At 42.2% G+C, this 21,435-nt stretch overlaps 1 protein-coding gene across 1 annotated transcript in view; it reads right to left on the reverse strand.

Moving 5' to 3' along the window:
• Nucleotides 1-4,804: 4,804 nt before the first annotated feature.
• Nucleotides 4,805-21,435, reverse strand: part of pcp4b (Purkinje cell protein 4b) — a 46,367-nt gene continuing 29,736 nt past the window's right edge. The window contains exons 2-3 of the mRNA XM_037547752.1: nt 20,059-20,110; nt 4,805-7,096 (exon numbers count right to left, since the gene is read on the reverse strand). Of these exons, the coding sequence (XP_037403649.1) occupies nt 6,966-7,096; nt 20,059-20,110 (183 nt within the window). The 3' untranslated portion in view covers nt 4,805-6,965. The remainder of the gene's footprint in view (nt 7,097-20,058; nt 20,111-21,435) is intronic.

The following is a 21,435-nucleotide window of genomic DNA, read 5'->3' on the forward strand; positions in this document are numbered from 1 at the left end:
CTGTAGCATCATTAATGCTACAAGCTCCGATGGCCCTCTCTCACTAAGACGCCTGACGTGGAACAGAGATCTTCCTAACATCTGCTGATGGCTGGTTTGATGCTGCTGTTTCTGGGGCAGATGGGCGTTTGGAAGCCTTACAGCATCTTCATCATGATTCCTCTTCTCCCACCACATTGCTTTGACTTTGCCATGAGCATGAAGCTCATTTATCAAGCTACCACTGATGACAGAAGCCACTGGGAGAAACTCTCCTCAGTGTCAGCGCTGTGGGTTCAGTCATGCTCTCTGATCGCTTCTCTTGGATGGCAGAGCTTTAACACGCTTGGGGACAGTTAGGCTCACTTAGCCTGCTCCCCTCGACTGAGACTGGGCAATACGCAGTGATGGATGAAGTACACACGTCATGTAGTTGAGTTAAAGTCGAGACCCCCAAGGTAAAATATTCCTCCAGTAAAAGTAGAAGTTCCTCCCTTTAGACCTCCACTTGAGTAAAAGTACTAAAGTATTTCCCTTCAAATGTACTTAAGTATAAAGTAAAAGTACTAAAAGAGTAATTCTGGCTCTGATGTCCTGTTATCATTTTTATAACCAGACTGGCTTCATGAACTCATTTCAGGTGAAAGTCCTCCAGCGTCTCTCTTGGTAAACCAGTCTTTTAATAGAACGTCATTAATTAGTGACGCTGACGTCTATTAAAATGATCAGAAGCACAAAACACTGAAGGTAAACAGTTTCCATCAGGGAGAACCGAGTGGCTCTGAAATCACTTTTTACACACAAGCAAAGTTTCAGTTTCAGATTTATTTACAACTTAGTTCCAAGTTTAAGTTTAATAAGAACTGGCTTTAAACTCAGGATCACAGATGAGCTCCTTTACTATGTTGATCTGTAGGCGTCTGTTCATAAACATAAACCAGCCCAAACTCATTTACTATAAAATGAAATGGTGTTTGTAGAAATTCAGAAAAAAGCCGCGTCAGTCTCGACTGCATATGTGGACATATTTCTATATTGAGCTCTATTTACACAAAGTTAGGTTAGTTCATCATTTATGTTGAACAGACTCTCCCAAAGTTTTACTCTGCTGCGCTGACGTTGAACCGCGTGCTGCACTGGGTCGGTATGACCGACAGGTCAAAACCAGCTCTAAACAAAGTGACCGCTGGGCCCTGATTGGTGCTCTGGCTTTGCGCTTCTTTCGTTTTGACATGTTACGTTTTTATACACACAGAAACCAAAAGGAACCACAGATTTCTCAAAATGTAGGCGGAAAAAGTCGGATATTAGACTCTGAAATGTAGTGGAGTGAAAGGAGAAAGTCGCCCAGAACGGAGAAACTTCAGTACAGATACCAAAAAACTACTTAAGTACAGTAATTACATTTACTTAGATACTGTCCACCACTGGTGATATGGCCAAAAATGCTATCACGATAAAAAAAATTCATATCAGTCGATATCGATACACAATACAATTAATGTCAGATCATTATTTCTTTCACGTTTGAAGGCTGATTTTGACAAACACTCACCAAACAGTGGAACATTTCCAGATCTGTCATGGGACGGTGGGAGAAAGTTTCCAGTTAGCTGTTTTACCTGCTGGAAAAGCACGGCTGCAGTTTTTGCAATAGTTATAATTTAAGAAAGAAAAGATTATTTCCTCTGTCTGGTGATTGCAGCTGTTTAGATTCTAAACAACATCAACTTTGTACGAACAGCGAACATCAGCTGGCTCAGTAGGTCAGTGATGGATCACACCGCCTTGCTGCCATCAGCCCTACCACAGCCAAGTCAGAGCACATCACAGTATTCAGACACCAGTTAGCAATGACTGGGTTTCTCTACTCTATCATAGTAGTTTAAGGGCTGAACCTCAGTATATCAACACCAGTCAAACAGAGTCCACCTTTTAGCAACGTTTAAACTGAAAGCAGTGCATTTGTGTCTTGTTTGATCTACAGTATCATCAATTTGCCATGTTGTGCGAGTGACAGAGATGCTTCAAGTTAGCCAGCTGCTGAAAACAGCTAGCCTGTAAAGATAGTGTTCTCCTGCTCTCCAATGTCTCACAGCTTCCTCAGTTTACAGCATGTGATTTGCTCTGTAGCCGTTATTTTGTAATATGCATTGTTCATAAAAAATGTCTCTGGTGTTTCCTTTATTATGTGTAACACCAATGAGGATCAGTAACACCAGTGACTCCTATGGAGAGACAGAAGAATGGACATTTCTGTAGAATGACCCAGATCAGTCAGTAAATTAGATAAACAGATGAACAGCTGCAGTAAGTCAGAGTGGAGGGGCTTTTTGCTTTGATGTCTTTAAATGTTTAGTGTTTAGACGTGCAGACAGTATTTTACAGAAAGAAGAGTCAGTGTTGATTCACTCAGAACTGATGGCTTCACACAGCTGAAAAGCACTACTGAGCTGCTTTTTGTTAAATATCAGACCAAATCTTCTCTACAGAGGTCAAATCTGGACTCTGACCAGCCAAAACCACGAAGAACCTGAACAATGGACTGACCACCCCAGAGTCCAGACCTCAGCACCAGTGAATGGGTTTGGTTACTTCAGAAAATCATCAACCAGCTTCTAAGACTGAGCTTTGGAGGCGTGTCTGCAGATTCTTTGAGGAGCTGAAAGTGAGTCTCCTGAAAATAATAGAAGCTGGAATGAAGGTGAAGAGACTCACTGACTGAACACAGTGGAGAGAAGATTTAGCTGCTTAGGTTTCTGAACTTACATCAATAGACGATTTTTGCCTTCTCCAGTCATTTGTTTTCTTGTTTTTGTCTGATGCTGAAAAATGAATTACGTACTTATGACTAGAAATTAAACAAATGAAGGGCAACTTTTTCACAGCATTGTGCAGGGAGATTCACTCGAAAGAGGCCCCAAATATTCACTTGTAACTACTGTAAAGATGAAGCATCTAAACTGAAAAAAGAACCAAAAAATCCGTTACATACCTTGATGTCTGTGTAATCGATTGCATTACATGCGATGCTAGAAGTGATCTCCGTTTTCTGCCAGACAAATGAAGGGGTACGGGGGTCTGCACCCCGTAATTTGCAAACCGAGATTAAACGTCGCAACGGCTGTCCGGCACCTACGTCGTTGATCCCAGCATCCCAGCTTGTTCGAAGCTCCATATACTGAGGAGTACGCTGCACATTGTTTGGTTCAGATTGATTTGTCCTAGAGAGAGTTACTACAGAATACTCTGGGCCTCTTTTGAGCATGGACTATAGCATGTCATACATATTGGGGAAAAAGTCCCACATACAAGGTATAAAACAAACGTGTGTGTGTGTGTGTGTGTGTGTGTGTGTGTGTGTGTGTGTGTGTGTGTGTGTGTGTGTGTGTGTATCAGGTCTTCTGGAGGCTTCATTTGCCTGTAGGTGATTCTAACGTCTCAATCTTCTCCCTCAGCAGGGTTCTGGCTCTGATCCATAGCACATCAGTGGCATTAAACATCATTTATCATAAACACACACAGTGTACACTGTGCTATAATGTTAGTATTTAACTGTCGGCTTCTCTTTACCCCTTCGACTGTTTATCTCTCTGTGGAGCTCATTCATTCTAATCGGGCTTTTCTGGATGCCAATGTCGCTATACAGTGTATGTATCAGGTATTTGAAGGGCAGTCTGTCTTTGCAGGATACCTGAGGGGTGTGTGAGCATCAGGAGGTCCGGTTCCCGCTGAGCAGGAGGATGAAGAAGTAGATGTATCCACCAGGTGACCTTGCTTTCAAATGGTAGGCATTAAAAAGGCCTGCAGGTGCCCCACCGTTACTCTTACCTGCACTGTTAAAGGTAAAACCCGCTGTAGCTTATTGTTCGGTGTGGAAATGTTCTGGGATTTTTACAGAGCCAGATGCTGATGCAGTGAGATCTGGGTCGGACAGTTTAATCTGAGGATTAGAAGGTCATCAGCAGACACTTCTGCCAAACAGCTCAAATATTACTCTGGGAAAATATGATTCACATGTCAGGCACCTTACTTTGAAAACACGTCCTATGAATGCTGTATTCATCGTGCACTACGCATTATGCACGTTATAAGTCTGCGTATTTGATGCTCAGTAGCAAATCATCATTTTCATTTGAGGGAATGAAAATATTTGTTAATATTTAAAGGCTACATGCATGAAGACTTCATAACACATGCATAAGCATGGGATAATATGGTTATAATGCAATGTTTGAGTATTTATGAACAGCGTATGCCCTTACTCACACTTTACTTGAACCTTGCTGCATATCAGTAACATAAACATGTCATAGCAGATGTCATATGAGTTGTTTGTTCAGTAGTATTACAGTAACATGTGACCATTTCTGCTAATTGATAAATAAATTGAGAGTCATAAGAACCTCAAACACTATGACATCAGTAGATTACATCTGTTATACAGCATCATTCCCAAGCAATGGCACGCAGCAGAGGCCTAATGGGTTCTATGTATTTCTAGATGCTTCTGTTAAGGAGGTCTGTGTGGATGAACAGAGAGGCTTCCTTAACTGTTAATGGTTCAATATAAAACCATTTTATTTATTAAGGAACCCTTGAAGAACCATCTTTTTTAAAGTGTGTATGCTGTGTAACGTTAGTGATGCATTTAGATTTTATTCTAAATTGTGCAGGTTATAATATGTCAAATGTCAATATTATAACGCATTATAAATGGATGAATAATTTAAAGTGTGACTCTTAGGTTCTTTGATATGAGTCAGTTCTTGAAGTGTGTGTTGGTTTTTGTTTTAGGTTTAAACAAAAAGACAAGAGGTGCTGATTCCAGTGACTCAAGGATATTTATTCATAGATTCCCTCAGTCAATCACAACTGCACTGAGAAAGAAACAATGACAGAAACATACGCCTTCCACTTCAGCCGGTTATCATCACTGTGATCTTTAGCAGACGGAACCAGATGAACATCTCAGATGATAAAGTGACTGCTCTAAATGCTCCTTCAGTGGATGAGCTAAATCCAGTAAAGATGTAATCAAACAGAGCTACACTGTGAATTATTTACCAACATTGGCTTCAGCCAACACAGTCAGTAGTCAACACAGTCAGTAGTCAACACAGTCAGTAGTCAATACAGTCAGTAGTCAATACAGTCAGTAGTTAGTACAGTCAATACAGTCAGTACAGTCAGTACAGCCAGCAGTCAGTAGTCAATACAGTCAGTAGTCAATACAGTCAGTAGTTAGTACAGTCAATACAGTCAGTACAGTCAGTACAGCCAGCAGTCAGTAGTCAATACAGTCAGTGCTATCAGCAGTCAGTAGTTAATACAGTCAATACAGTCAGTAACCAGTACAATCAATAGAGTCAGTACAGTTAATACACCCAATACAGCCAATACAGTCAGTACAGCCAGCAGTCAGTAGTCAATACAGTCAGTGCAATCAGCAGTCAGTAGTTAGTACAGTCAATACAGTCAGTAATCAGTACAATCAATACAGTCAGTACAGTTAATACACCCAGTACAGCCAATACAGTCAATACAGTCAGTACAGCCAGCAGTCAGTAGTCAATACAGTCAGTGCTATCAGCAGTCAGTAGTTAGTACAGTCAATACAGTCAGTAATCAGTACAATCAATAGAGTCAGTACAGTTAATACACCCAGTACAGCCAATACAGCCAATACAGTCAGTACTCAGTACAGTCAATACAGTCAATACAGTCAGTATTCAATAGAGTCATTACAGCAAATACAGCTAGTGCAGTCAGTACAGCCTTTACAGTCAGTACAGTCAATACAGTATTTCACTGAGGAGTAGAGCAGAAAGGCTGCTGCTCATTTCAGTAGGCAGGTTTCCATCCAGATGAAGAATTTAATTCAAGCAACAAACTAAAACGTAGCAGTAAATGTGCAAATAAAGCAGACTTTCCATCAGCTCTGTGAAGCAAAGCTTTCCGAGAACTCTGAGTGAGTCTTCAATGTTGTGCAGCATCTCATTGCCGGTTAATCAGCTGCAGCGCCACCTGCTGTCTGTCTAATATCACTGCTATGAGTTATTTAAGATAAATGTGTGTCTTTCACTACACTGGTACCTGCTGCCCTAATCTGTTAAGAGTTTATTAATCATCTACAAAGGACAACACCAAACAAGCTGTTACCCATCACAGTGACTGCTATTATTCTCAGAGTTTAGACAGTTATAGGGCATAATTCACTCCAGAGTTATGGTGCACTTTTAAAAACTACAGACACTGCAGATTCATACTGGAGTAAAATCACGGATCTCCAATAATCCAGCTCCAAAAGAGCTTCGGGCAGCAGACTGTAATTAATTGCATTAGTTATTGGCGTAAAAACCAGAGTTTCCTCCTCAGGTGAAAGTACAAACTTTGTTGACTTATTTGTTTAAGGGTTTTCATTTCTATTATCCTCTTTAATCAAATAAATTTAATCAAATAATGCGTATAAAATCAAATGGATGGAAACCAAACTACTGTCACAGAATGAGAGTATTTTTTCTGGACAGCCTGTAATCACGCCTTCAAAAATTCCACTCTGGAAATGTACAGCGACATGAAATTTGGTGGCCCTTTTAGAGATGCTTTTAGATCCTTCATTTTAATTCATACTACATTACTAAACGACATTGAGGTAAAAGTCAGCAGGAACACAGTAACTCTTGACTACAAGGAAAAAAATAAACACTTAAAAATAAAGGTGCCGAAAAGGGTTCTCCTAGACTTTCAGAACCTTTCAGCTGAGCGCATTCAACTGAATTCTTCATAGCACCATCCACTGGAAAGGTTCTTCAGTAGTTCTTCCCTCCTCAGCACCTTTATTTGTAGGCGAGATGTTTCTACAGTGGATGGTGTTACATTAGTAGATGATGGAGTTTCACTTCTTCCTCGAGTCCGTAAAGAACGAGATTCTATCACATGCAGCATCACACCACTCCTTCCCAGACGGGTTCCCACCGCAGCCACTAGGACTTCTCATCGTTCTTCTTCTTCTGGAACTTCCTGAACTGTGACTGGATGGCGACAGCTGCCTTCTCTGTCTCCGGGGCATCCATGTCGATGTCGAAGTCCTCAGGGACGTCCTTCTTGGAAGCATCTGGAGACAGACAGGATGGTGATAGTGTGAGCAATGTTGTTATAAAAGCATGTGGAGAACAAGGAGAACCGTACATTTAACACCCACACAAGGTAGAGATATTGCTATGGTACCCTTAAAAGGTACAGTATGGTCCTCGAGGTCCAGCTTTACCCTCTTCACAACAAACATGAAATGTAGTTCCCGCCTCTTTTGGTGCTCCTTCAAATTATCTACAACCCTTAAAAAAGATGGTCCATACAACATTCTTCAAGCTTGGCAAGGTGTAGAGAAGTGTGGTGTGTGCTGTCGGAAAGCCTGAAGATCGGGCCTGAACTCTGAGCGGAGATAAAACCCAGAGGAACATGGCAAGCGAGTTTTGTTTTGAGTTGCTTGTTTGTGTTGTTTGGTGCAGAAAATGAAGAATATGGCTGCTGCAACAGTGAATCCTGCCTGTAGTGTCCTCCTTGGAAAAGGGCATGGAGGGAGAAGGAGAGCTCCAATCCTCCTTGGAGCAGGGAGGACAGAGGAAACTCTGTGCCTTCTCAGACTCCCTCAGTGTGTTGGTGTCCTCCTCCTAGGTTTCGGCACCAATGTACCATGCCCTGCGGCCTGCGCAACCCTGGGCTCAAGTAGGACGCTAAAGGCAGGATTCAGTGTTGCAGCAGCCATTCGCTCTATTCACACACCAAATAAGCAAAAACAAAACCAAAGCTACGTTGGCCACTTTTCAGTGGCTTCTATCTAGACTTAGTCCTTTCCTTCAGTTGAGCTTTTCAGCTCTTCACTCCGTCTCTCAGGCTGTTGCTGCTCATCACTGCCAGCCAAGACCAGCATCAACATGAGCACTAGAGCCAAGAGGGAACAAGAGCTTGTTGCTCCGCCGCCTCATTACCGACCCCTGCTTGAAGCTCATCCGCCTGGATCGAACGTGAGGCTAATTAGTGTGGCCTCACTGCGGGACTGAATGCGGCGCCCAGGATGCAAGGCTCGGGACTCGGGCACTGCCCCCCACTCACTTCAAGTGTTCTTCTCCCTGCCGGGCTTTGTCTCCGCTCTGGGTTTAGGCCACCGTCTTTCTGTCGGCTTTTGTGGCCGTCAGCGGGGCCTGGAAAGATTATGGTTCCTGTGTTTAAGTATCTAGGTTAGCTCCTTTATCCTCCAATCCAGGCCTGCCACCCTCAATCGGTAAATCCCTGTTCATAAAACGGAAACAATAAGGTGTACAAGTTTCAAAACCTGTTTAATAGAGGTTCTCCTGAATCTTCTTCAGATTTGTAATCAGTTTGAAAATCTGAAACAGGACTTTTATAAATACCTACAAATTTGTCATCCAGTTATGAGCAACTAAACTTGGGGTAGTGATGAACTAATACCACTATTTCGCTTCCAATTCCGGTACCTCATTCTTAAGCATGAAATACTGATGCCAGTAGTAACTCTATCCAACCCGACTCACTTGTAAGTATTGATATACATCTTAAAAATATTTTATTTTGGTAAAATCTGCTCTGCACCACTCATAAAACACAAATGGCATTTATGGATTATGGATTATGGATAGATGGATTATAATTATTAGATATTTTTCAGTATTTTCTACTCCTCCGCATTGAGAGGAGCCAGCTGAGGTGGTTCGGGCATCTGATCCTGATGCCCCCTGGACGCCTCCCGGTGGGGGTGTTCCAGGCACGGCCTACCGGGACAAGACCCCGGGGTCGCCCTAGGACCCGCTGGAGGGATTATGTCTCCAAGTTGGCCTGGGAGCGGCTTGGGGTCCCTGGGAATGAGCTGGAGGAAGTTGCAGGGGAACAGGGTCATCTGGGATTCTCTGCTCTCCCAACTGCTACCGCGACCCTGTTTGGACTAGCGGTCAACGATGATGGATGGATGGAGATATTTTTCAGAAAAAATATTTATTGCATATATTTAGTTATTCACTGTAATTTATTCAGTAATAAGTGTGTTTTACAGCTAAAGTAAATGTAAAATTCCTTTATTGTGCAAAAGTTAAAAACAGAGCTGAACAGTAAACAAACCTGTGGTGTTTACACACCAGCACAGCAGCTTGTCTGGCTCAAAAATGTCAGTTCAGTAAATATCATCATCATTCATGCTGTCAGTATCAGTGACTTTGTGTGTTTTTGGCTTGGCTGAAATGACTCACAGGCCTGGCTAGCAGGCTGCTGTGCTAAAAGCTAAATCCAGGCTAAGGCTAGCATTACCTCCAGCAGTTCCTTCAGCTCTCTCAGTAACATTAACTCTGAAAGTGACCACACAGCAGAAGACGAGTGATTACTGAAAGAAGCAGCTCAGATAAGCGGCTCTGTTAGCGTGATCTTTACACCAAACACTGCCGTTACAGATTCTGCCATGAGCATTTTTGCTGCTGCTTGTCATCCCACACCGCCAACATGTTGTTAAGTTCTGTCTACTCGTGCACATGCAGTGCATCAGAAGTTGCTTTGTGATATCAGTCATAGGCATTGATAACCCCTCATCAATACTACATTTGCCACCACTGCCAGACTGCAACAGCTTTATTCCTCAAGCAATCAGGTTTTTGGACGGTACCTGATTTGACTGCCAAGGTCTTGGACACTCCTTTAGACTCTGCACCTATATGGTACCTCTTTGTGGAGAGGTGTGTTTAGTTTTTCACAGCAGGGGCTTCTCATCCTCCCCCTTTTCCCCTCATTGCTCACTAGCAGCTCAACGACATTTCAACACAGAGTCCTAGTTCATCTGAAAGCAGAGTTAAAAGGAATTAAATATATAGTTGTATTTATGTTCCTTCAAAATAACAGAGCTGATTTCTATTTAGAATAGCCACTTGATGTTTAAAGGTTAGCTTTTCCTGGAGAAAAGCACATTTTTTAATTACAACACAATAAATAAAAGGCCTGGAGTCAAAACCCAAAAACATATTTTTGAAAGAATTAAACATTGTTTTCAGTACTGCAGGTACTGAAGACTGAAAAGAGACCCACCAAACAGGATGGATGTGGTGTGTTCATACAGATTATAGCATCAAATCCAACATTTAATAACCTCTACAAAATGTTCACCAAGTAAATATTCCTCCTAAAACTGTATTTTGAAGACAAGACCCATTAAAGAGCTTCACTGGTTCAGTAGTTATTCCTGCAGCTCTGTGATGGTTATCAACTACCGCACATCTCTTACATAATGACCATAAAACATAAAAGAGAAGTTCTGACACTCTCATGGGTAGTTTAGCAGACGGCTCCTCAAACCTCCAAATGTGGACCATCTGTTGACTGGAGTAGAAGAAACAGGCTTCCAGCTGTAGGTGATCACATCATCATCACCATCAAAACGCTGGGCTAATCACCAAAACACAGTTTTTACTGTCTCCACACAGACTGAATAACAATTACAGCAAGGATTCAAGATAAACTGTAATTAAGTCGAGGCCAACAAGTATCTACCTCTTAAAAACAATAGTTCTGTAAGGGTTCCTCGGTACTATAGGTCCATATAGAACCACTGACACTCAAAAGAACCCTTTCTATGCTTAAGTAGTTCTTTGCATGGTGAAGCTGTTCATCAGATTGGTGTAGAATGTGTTGTGTACGGTTCTATATACCTTATGGAACCATATATAGTTATCCTGCAAAGAACCCTTTCACCATGTAAAGAACCCTTTCAGCACGCAAAGAACCCTTTCACCATGTAAAGAACCCTTTAATTATGCGAAGGGTTCTTTGAGTGTTCATTGTACTATATAGAACCATTTTCTTTACTAAAGAACCCTTGAAGAACCAACTTTTTGAGCACGTTTATACATATGTAAGTATTTAAAAGCAAAAACTAAATGTTAACGATAATAATTTTAAAATATTGTATTTAATTGGTTTGTGATGGGGTGATTTAGGCTGAACTACACCATTTTTCCAAATTCCTGCGTAATTGTGGTTCTGAATTCACTGCCTGATGACTGAGATGCTGTTTTATGATAGTTTAGAGAACTTACACTCCATTCCTGGTGGAGGGAGACATGCAGGGCGCTGTGTGGCAAAATAGTCCCCAAAGAAAACTCATTATTCCAGATTTTCCACTATTTTCCATCATCATCATTCCACACAAAATATATTTGTGTTGTAGTCATGGTGACCCCAATCCACTCTGAACCACTCTGTTTACATCTCACACACTGGATTATGGGGGAATTTGTGTAATTCCTCTTGTTTTCCTGGTACTGGTCCTCGTAAAAAAACTATATGGTGTAGTTTGGGGCAGTTTTATTTTACATTAATATGAATTTGGTCAAATGTTTTATTAAAGCAATACATTTAAATGCAAAGGAACTGGAATTAGTTGTAGTAACACAGCGCAATTACATTATTTTCTTCCATGTAAAGTGGAAATAACAGATTCAGAGAGGCAGCCTGTCCTACACATTACAGCCTCGTCTTTATTGCTAGCAAACTCAGTAATTGGCAAATATGGGTGCAAAACACCTTGAGGAATATTCGCGAAGACATGCGGACAGCAGGCCGTCAAAACTGCTGCCAGCTCTAATAACTTTGATCATCAGTACTGCACTTTGGAGAACATGGTTGACCTCAACATCACCACCAGGGAGAGTGATCCACACTCTGGTGAGTTTCGGGCCGCTTACTGTGAGCTACTGAGGTAACTCGCAAATAAAAGCAAAGGAACACTCAAAAAAACCCTTTAAATATTATGTGTATCTGGAGTAATTTTGGGGTTAGCCCTCCTGCTGCTGCTGCATAAATTCAAACTAATCTAATTAACCGTTTCTCCACCTGTTTTTACCCGTTTTTTTATTTTAATATTTTATACTAACGCTGTTTACTATCTGGTTTCAACCAGAGGAGGATGAGTTCCCCTTCTGAGTCTTGGTTCCTCTCAAGGTTTCTTCCTCTTGCTCGTTTTTCCTTGCCACTGTTGCCATTGGCGACGCTCATGGGGGCTCGGACCTGGATTTTTATGTAAAGCTGCTTTGTGACAACACCCGTTGTAAAAAGCACTATATAAATAAACTGACGACTATTTAAGGTGGAACGGAAATTCCAAAATGAAGCTCATGAATCGCCAGGCTTATCATATTTAGTGTGATGTGGTGCTGGCCAGCACAATCAGACAGTTTATTACTGTTTTCACAATTTTCACATGTGAATTATGTGAAGATGGACATCAGCAGCAAGAACTGCAGAAAACAGATATGCAACGCTAGTTAAGGAGGAGGAGGAGGAGATATCTGAGCAGGTGCAGTGAGAAACACTGACAAGACGTTAAATATTTAATTAAACCCCTTAAAATCTCAAGCTTATTAGGTACTAAGGCTTATTATTCAATAATTACACAGACTTCAGCGTAAACTGGCTAAGCTTTTCTTAGATTATACAGGGAGATTCACTTGAAAGAGGCCCTGAATATTCTGTAATAACTCTTTAGGATGAATCCATCTGAAAGAAACAATGTGCAATGAACTCTTCAGGATATGGAGCTTTGAACAAGCTGGGATGCTCCTGCGTCGGAGCGACGAGGTGGGCGCCAGACAGCCGTCCCCACTTTTAACCTCTGTTTGCAGGTGCAGACCCCTGTACCCCTTCATGTGGCAGAAAACAGAGATCACTTCCAGCATCACATGTAATGCAACTGATTACACAGACGTAGCATATTTTTTTGGTTCAGATGCTTCATCATAATGGGAGATATAACAGAATATTCGAGGCCTCTTTCAAGTGAATCTCCCTGTAGAAGTGTGTAATAAAACATCTATGGGGCTAAGTTGGTTCATGTTTTAAATTTAAGATAAAACTAATTTTTTTCACTGTCTAGCCACTTGTTTATCTCAGCAGAGCATAAACATAATAAATAAGAGCTACAAGTAAGAAAAGAAGAAAATGAAAATGCGCAGAATTTTACAAAAGTGATGATGCCTGAAGGCAAAGCTGTATGTGTTTAGCAGGAGAAATATAGTAATAGAGTTGGGCTGGTCTGCATCATATAAGTCCCACTCCAGCCCTGTATTGATATAATATATTTAATTCATGTGGCAATGATGTACAACATGTAGCATCATCAGCACATTCTTCCATACACAACCAAACACTGGAGAACCCTTGGAGCTTTCTATGCTTTCAGAGAAGGTTTAACCGTTTCTGTTAAATACAAAACACATCAACAATTTTTAGTTGGTTTTAGTATCAAATCAAATCAAATTTATTTGTATAGCATTTTCACAACGGATGTTGTCACAAAGCTGCTTCACAGAATTCCAGAAAAGACAGAGTTTTAACAAGAATGTAAAACCCCCCCGGTGGGCAAGCCAGGGGCAACAGTGGCCAGGAGAACCTCCCTCAGAACTGAGGAAGAAACCTTGGGAGGAACCAGGTTCACCAGGGGGGACCCGTCCTCCTCTGGTCAGACTACCCAAAGAGTTATTATACTACTAATATTAATAGCAGTAGTATTAGTAGTAGGAATAGCTGGGAGTCTATGAGAACATCAGTGTAGGGTGGGCAGCTAGTCCAAGGCAGGTGGTGGCAGCTGCGGCGTGGGCAGCTGGTCTGAAGTGGGCAGCAGGAGGGCTCAGCAGTCGGTCATCCTTCAGTGTCCAGCTGGACATGTGGGTGATTGTATACTCGGAAAAAAGGCAGGGAGAGGGAATTAGTTTTATTCTGTCTGTTTGTACATAAACAGGGAATGTAAACATTCCCAGAGTGTGGCTAACGACTCCGGCAGAACTGACTATGACAGCTTAACTAACAGGAGAGAACCAGAAGGACTCACAGACACGGCAGCACTCTGAGACAGTCTGGCATCCCTCCGCTCCACCGTCCACAAACCTGAGTGACCGCGTGCGAGCAGCTGGACGACAGCACCAGCGCCTCAGTTTACTATAATTCCCTGTGTCCATGGACCCCTGGATCTGCTGCCTTTATCTAGGGGGAACATTAGCTACCAAAAGCTAAACTGAACAAGTGAGTTTTCAGCCGAGTCTTAAAGATTGAGACTGTGTCTGAGTCCTGAACAGTTTCTGGAAGATCATTCCAGAGTTTGGGGGCTTTATAAGGAAAAGCTCTTCCCCCAGCTGCAGCCTTAGGAATTCTGGGGACTATTAATAAGCAGCGCTCTGGGATCTGAGTAGTCGTGATGGCTCATAATGGGAAATAAGGTCTTGCAGGTACTCAGGAGCGAGACCATGTAGGGCTTTATAAGTCAGTAAAAGGATTTTATAATCAATACGGAATTTAATAGGCAGCCAATGAAGTGATGATAGCACTGGACTGATATGATCAGATGTTCTAGTTTTAGTGAGGACCCTGGCTGCTGCGTTTTGGACTAATTGGAGTTTGTTTAAATTCCTGCTCGTGCATCCTGACAGTAGCGCGTTACAGTAGTCTAGCCTGGAAGTAATAAAGGCTGTACTAGTGTTTCTGCATCACGCAGGGACAGGGCATTTCTGATCTGTAGTATGTGGTGTGGTGTAGTGTATTAGGTAACTCCTCTACACTGTAGACTGGGGTTCAATCCCCACCTGGGTAAGCAGTCTACACTGTACCAATAAGAGTCCCTGGGCAAGACTCCTAACACTGCCTTCGCCTACCTGTGTAAAATGATCAAATAAGTCGCTCTGGATAAGAGCGTCTGTCAAATGCAGTAAAAGTAGTTTATTTAAATTTTGTTCTAATCATACTTGTATTTAGTTTACTGTAGTAATACTCATTTCATTGTTAATTTATGTTTAAAAATAAAGGCATTCAAATTTTGAAATGCCCAATAAAAAATGATCCAATCAGGATTGTTCTCTCTGTGGTATCGAGCTGAGCTGCTCTCCCATTGGTTAGGACTTCAGGAGCTGGACTGAAGGCCTCACACATTAGATTAACTAACATCACCATTATGAAGTGAAACAACTAATCAAGCTTTGGGACCAATTTTTTTGAGAAAAACATTTTTTTGGAAGTTCTAGATACATCACAGCCTGTGAATACAAGTCATAGTCTATGCAGTGTTCCGGTTAGTTGTTAGGAATTTAAAACAGCAGCGGCAGCTCTATGCCACTGTAAAACTGATACACACAAGCACAGATACAAGTGTTTAATGTCTGTATTTAAATCAAAATACATCTGTATTTAATAAACTAAAAAATGTTTATGTGAATTGTTTTTAGCTTTGTGCTAACATACTATTAGAAACCCCATAGATGTGATAATACCATGATTGTATATGAGTTTTTTTTTTCAATTTTGCCATTTAAACAACAGTTTAAGTGCAGCAGCCAACAATAAAATGTTTATCATGTCGTGACCTCCAGCTGACTTTTGCACAGCATTAACGTTTCAGTGTCTTATCTCTTTTTAGATCTTTCATTGAGAACATTTCACTGAACTGTAAGGAAAAAGTGCATGTCTGGTTCAGGAGAACAGTTCAATAATGAGTGCCTGGGGAAGTGAAGAGTGCGTTAGTACTGGAAAAGTCGATAGCAATTAATGCAAGTGAGGCAGCAGCTACTCGAGTGAAAGAGAGGTTCTCTGAGAACACGTCCGGGGAACTTTGGGCACGCTCTGCTGCCAATACATGAATATTCTTTTAAGCATTTGGTTCTGGCTCATTGTAAATCTTACATTATTGCATTTAAAATGACATTTAAACTCACGTCATGCTTAGCTTTCCTGTTATTACAGCTATTTGTTTGTTGGGCTTCATGAACGGAGAGAAAGAAAATAGCAAATGCAGGATTAAAAAGGAGAGTTTGCCAGGTTTTATTGACCAAAAAGCAGGTTGCATGTACAGAAACATGAGCCAAAAGCACAGCCCCTGGAGCCACACGGCCAAACCACGACTTTCCAGAGCGTAGGGGGCGACGCCCCACCACCTTTTGAGTTCCAGATGCTCAGATTGAAAAGAAAATCTCCACTCTTTATAAACCGTTTGACCTATAAACACCGAGTCAAAAGCTCAGCAGCAGAACCAATTAAAACCTCAATTTCAGCTGAGGGGGTGGGGGTGGGGCATTTCCCAAACAATAGAGGCTTTATAAAAGAAGGGCTGACTCAAAACTCAATGTCACACTAACGTTGCAAAATCTTAATCAAAATCTGGAAAAAAAACCAAACAGTTTGTAGCGTTGACTCAACATTTTTTTGTTGTTCCGGCTGCTGCATATGCATGTAGCTCCTCAACCAGGGGGTGGGGGTCCTGCTTGCTCCCCACAAGCTGACTAGCTGCTTTAACAGAATTCTGGACTTTTCCCGTAAATAAACAGCAGGTTGAGTATCGCATTCCCTGCCACATTTGGAGCCATCGTGCCACCCCTGACCAAAATTGATCAACACAAGAGGCATGGCAACCTAGTGAAGCTACACTAAAGCTTTGGACTATGTGTCAAAAAAACCAAAATACTTCACTTTGAAGCGCTGTTTTAAACTCATACAGCAGCTCCACATTTCAGCAAGGCCTTGGAAAAGGTCAGATTTGTTTTGATTCTTATTGCTCCCATCAAAGTTTGTATTCAGACAACTCCTAGGTGGATAAGAGGATTGCTTACATTGCAATTTCAGCTTGCGTGCTAAAAGTGCTCACATCCCGAATTCTGAGAAATTCTGAAATTCAGCTCAAAATTTCAAAGACGTGGCTTTTCACTCAAATCATTATGCTGATGATAGTATCTTAAACCACAAGTAGCCAGATGTAAAAACCGGTGTTTGATGAGGGAGGCGCTGGGAACCAGAGAAAACAAGACCTTTTTAATGGTCAAATTTAACTGGATCCAAAAAGTGACTTTAATGCTGACACGCCAGAAAAGACAGAGGGGATTACCTCATCTCTGAAGAGTGTATAGAAACATGGAACTTTGTACATTGTATTTGCATTTGGTTTCTGGAGACCTCATATGCCCAAGCAATGCCCTGTACTGAGCTGGAATAAAGACAGATACCTCTTCTGTCTGTCTGTCACACTAAACCCAGCATCTGAAGTCATTTTGTAGACAAAGAGTAATTATTAGGTGCAGGTAAATTGTGTGAGATTGAACGAATGCTGTGTCTTGGGTCATAGGGTTTGCTTGAGGCATGACAGCTTTCAGACTTTTGGACCTCTGTATGCATACGTATAGCTCTGTAACTGTAAAAATACAACGTGCATCTATACAGTACATTTACATTTACAGCATTTAGCAGACGCTCTTATCCAGAGCGACTTACAAGAAGAGCTTTGTCAATCTAGAGTAAGTATCTCTGCTAGTTATCAATAGCTTAGAGAAAAAGACGGTCCTGAGCTCAGATACTGCTAGAAACACGTCACTGCAGACACCAAGAGAAAAAGAACCAGAGTTGAACGCAGAACTCTGTGCCATTCAATGCAATACAATAACAATAAGATACAATACAATAAATAAAATAAGTGCAGCTTATAGCTCAATGCTTATTTAAGTGCTACAGTAGATGACTCTGATCAAATGGCAACTAAGAGTATATTAAACAGCAGTTCTCCTCCATCTGGGATCATTTCTACAGCATGTTCTACCCTACGTTGGTTCTTCAAAGGCAAAGTGAACCTTCGTAAGTTGCAGCTGAGAAATTCTACTCCACAGCTCTTATCGGAAGCTGCTAAAGAATGAGAACCAAACTGCGCTCTGTAATAGACTGTACTTACTAACATGCTTTTAAATTGCACTGTGAGTTCATTCGTTGGAGGTGTATGTATGAAAAAAGAACCTTGGCTCTTTTCAGAGAGCCAGAGAGGGTGAGGTGAATGGGTGCAGGCACGTGAATGTTCTGTATGGATGTCCTTGCTGCTCTATGGCTGCAGAGACAGAACGCAAACAAGTCAATAGACTCAATGGGATTTCTTCCCTTCTGTATTCTTAAGAGCATGAGTATTGAGTAAGGCCGATGATGCTGGGAAAGCACTTTTCTCTCAACGTCTGAAGCCAAATTAATGGCCAAGGTGAGGCAACAAAGACGGCTAAAGCCTGCATGAGCTCCGTCTTTCAGACACGTCTCTATTTAATTAGTTTCCGTGAACAGAAGGGATGCATTCAAATTAAATTCTCCAGGTAGATGAAGAGGAGAAGCAGAGTCAAGCCTCTAACCTGCTTCTTTCAGTTCTGAAAACGTTTCATTTTGGTTGGTTTGGTTTACGAACATTACCTCAGCCTCATGTGCACCAAATATTAAACATTTCAGGAATGATGCTCTATAAAAACACAGTTTGGGTGAACATTTTAGGGAACATTAAGACCATTGAGAACATTAACTGTAGTAACACTGACGTGGTGGTGGTAAGAGTGGATCAGACACCGCAGCACTGCTGTGTCTGATCCACTCGTACCTGCACAACACACACTAACACACCACCAGTGCTACTGCAGTGCTGAGAATGATCCACCACCCAAATAGTACCTGCTCTGTGAGGGTCCATGGGGGTCCTGCCCACTGAAGAACAGGGTAACAGAGTATCAGAGAAACAGATGGACTACAGTCTGTAACTGTAGAACTACAGAGTCCAGCTATACGGTCAGTGGAGCTGATAAAGTGGACAGTGAGTAGAAACAAGGAGGTGGTCATAATGTTATGCCTGATCGTCGTATATTCCGTTATGAGCCAACACTGAGTGTATATTGAAAATACATTACATTATTCTAGAATATACGGTCAGCCACACTGCAACATGGTCCTCTGGGAGTCCACAGTTTTGAACTCTAGTGCACATCTCCAAATCCATATTATTTTCTCTGTCTCTGTCTGTGTGTATTTAATCTGTAATTAGCATCAGTAAAGCCTCCTCACTGAGAGGTCAGTTTACTGAGCTCTGAGGTCTTCAGGCTCCAGAGTCATGGAGCGGATGGAGAAGCAGAGCAGGCTGAGAACAAAACCCTTTAATTCTTGTCTAAACCTCGTAGGCCATTCTGTTGGTTCAGGTCCATTTAGCTAGCCCCACTCTCTCAGTGAGCAGACTGCTGAAGAAGCAGAGGGGACAGCTGTTCTTGCATTTTTCCTCTATTTTTTATCCTTCAGCTTCTTTTTTCCACAGTAGTATGGATTTTCAGAACGCTTACCAGGCTCCTGCTTCGCTTAGCAGCCACAGAACAGACCTAAAGCAGCTGGAGGCTCATTTAGCCCCCCAGAGGAGGCTTTTCGAGGGGGAGAACATTATCAGTAGGACTGAATACTGGCAACAGCTTCACAAACGTAATGATAATACGATCATCATTATAGATCATTATCAATGATCAGCTGACTTCTTCAATTCAAAATAACGCCTAAATTTCCTAGAGGGAATGTTTTCCCTGCTGCAGATAGCAGCGCTCACGCATATGTTAAAGGGCCCAGAATCAAGGAAAGCAGAAATGTTCTTGCTGTATTTTAAAATGAATTTGATGTCGTTTGTAACACGATCAAATTTCAAAACATACCATTCACTCTCCAGAAACTACGTCATACAAACAGCCAGTTTTGAATTCAGTGTTTAGGTGCTGTCACAAAAATCGTCACAATTTCATACATCCACCCACTCAGCCTACAGTAGTTTAGCTCCACCCACTCACCCTACAACCGTTTAGCTTGACCCACTCAGCCTACAGCAGTTTAGCTCCACCCACTCACCCTACAACCGTTTAGCTTGACCCACTCAGCCTACAGCAGTTTCACCGCACCCACTCAGCCTACAGCAGTTTCGCTCCACCCACTCAGCCTACAACCATTTAGCTCCACCCACTCAGCCTACAGTAGTTTCACCCCACCCACTCAGCCTACAGCAGTTTAGCTCCACCCACTCAGCCTACAGCAGCTTAGCTCCACCCACTCAGCCTACAGCAGCTTAGCTCCACCCACTCAGCCTACACCTGTTTAGCTCCTCCCTTTCAGCCTACAACAGTTAAGCATCCTTCAGCCTGAATTAGAATGCTATCCAGATTAAGCAGTAATGAACTGAGAAACTGTGAGGAGACAAGCAGTCAGGTTTGAGGAGTGCTGTGTATCTACCTTGTCCTCCAGAGGTTTTGCTGTTGCCGCCCGCTGCGCCGGATCCCTGCCTCTGCAAAAGAGAAAAGGGTTCAGTGGCTCTTTAGTGCACTGATCGGGGTATTACAGCAAGTCTATCTAATCAGACTGTACGCTTCACTCCCTGATGTGGTTCTGCTCTCTGCCTGTAATCTAGCAGATAATTGCTCAAGAATAATAGTAAACCAATCAGCCTCAAATCCAACTTTTTAATAACACAAGTTCAGGAGAGAGCAGAGAGCTTGCAGACATGATGGAGAGAAGGAAGGTAGATATTCTGTGTGTCCAGGAGACCAGATGGAAAGGAAGCAAGGCCAGGAACGTTGGAGGTGGATTCAAACTGTTCTATCATGGTGTAGAGAAGAAGAGAAGTGGAGTAGGGATAATCCTAAAGGAACAGCTTGGGAAAAGTGTTCTGGATGTAAAGAGAGTGTCAGACAGGATCATGAGCCTGAAGTTGGAGGTTGATGGTGTAATTTTGAATGTGGTCAGTTCATATGCACCACAGGTTGGTTGTCAGTTAGAGGAGAAAGAGGAATTTTGGAGTAAGATGGATGAAGTGGTAGATGGTGTCCCTAGAGAGGAGAGATTGGTGATTGGTGCAGACTTCAATGGACATGTTGGTGAAGGGAACAGAGGGGATGAAGAGGTGCTGGGTATGTATGGTGTGAAAGACAGAAATGCAGAAGGTCAGATGGTTGTAGATTTTGCAGAGAATGGAAATGGCTGTGGTGAACACGTATTTTCAGAAGAGGGAAGAACACAGGGTGACATACAAGAGTGGAGGGAGGTGCACACAGGTGGATTATATCCTTAGCAGGAGATGCCACCTAAAGGAGATTGGAGATTGTAAAGTGGTACCAGGGGAAAGTGTAGCAAGGCAGCATAGGGTGGTTGTCTGTAGAATGAGATTAGAAACAAACAAGAGGAAGAGAGTGAAGACAGAGCCAAAGATTAGATGGTGGAAGCTGAAGGAGGAGGATGGTTGCAGGCAGTTCAGGGAAAGATTTCAACAGGCCCTTGGGGGCAGTGAGGAGCTACCTGAGGACTGGGAAACTGGGAGTACCGTGAGGCTGGTCGCATAGCGAAAAGAATGGTGGTGGTGGCAAAGGCTCAGGCCTATGATGAGCTGTATGAGAGGCTGGACAGTAAAGAAGGAGTAAAGGACTTGTATCTCTTGGCTAAACAGAGAGATAGAGCTGGAAAGGATGTACAGCAGGTTAGGCTGATAAAGGATAGAGAGGGAAATGTACTAGTGAGTGACCAGAGAGTGTTGAGTAGATGGAAGGAGGACTTTGAAGAACTAATGAATGAGGAAAACGAGAGAGAGAGGAGGACAGCGGGGGGAGAGATAGTGGA

The sequence above is a fragment of the Pygocentrus nattereri genome, chromosome 19, assembly GCF_015220715.1.
Source record: "Pygocentrus nattereri isolate fPygNat1 chromosome 19, fPygNat1.pri, whole genome shotgun sequence".
Classification (NCBI taxonomy): Eukaryota; Metazoa; Chordata; class Actinopteri; order Characiformes; family Serrasalmidae; genus Pygocentrus; species Pygocentrus nattereri.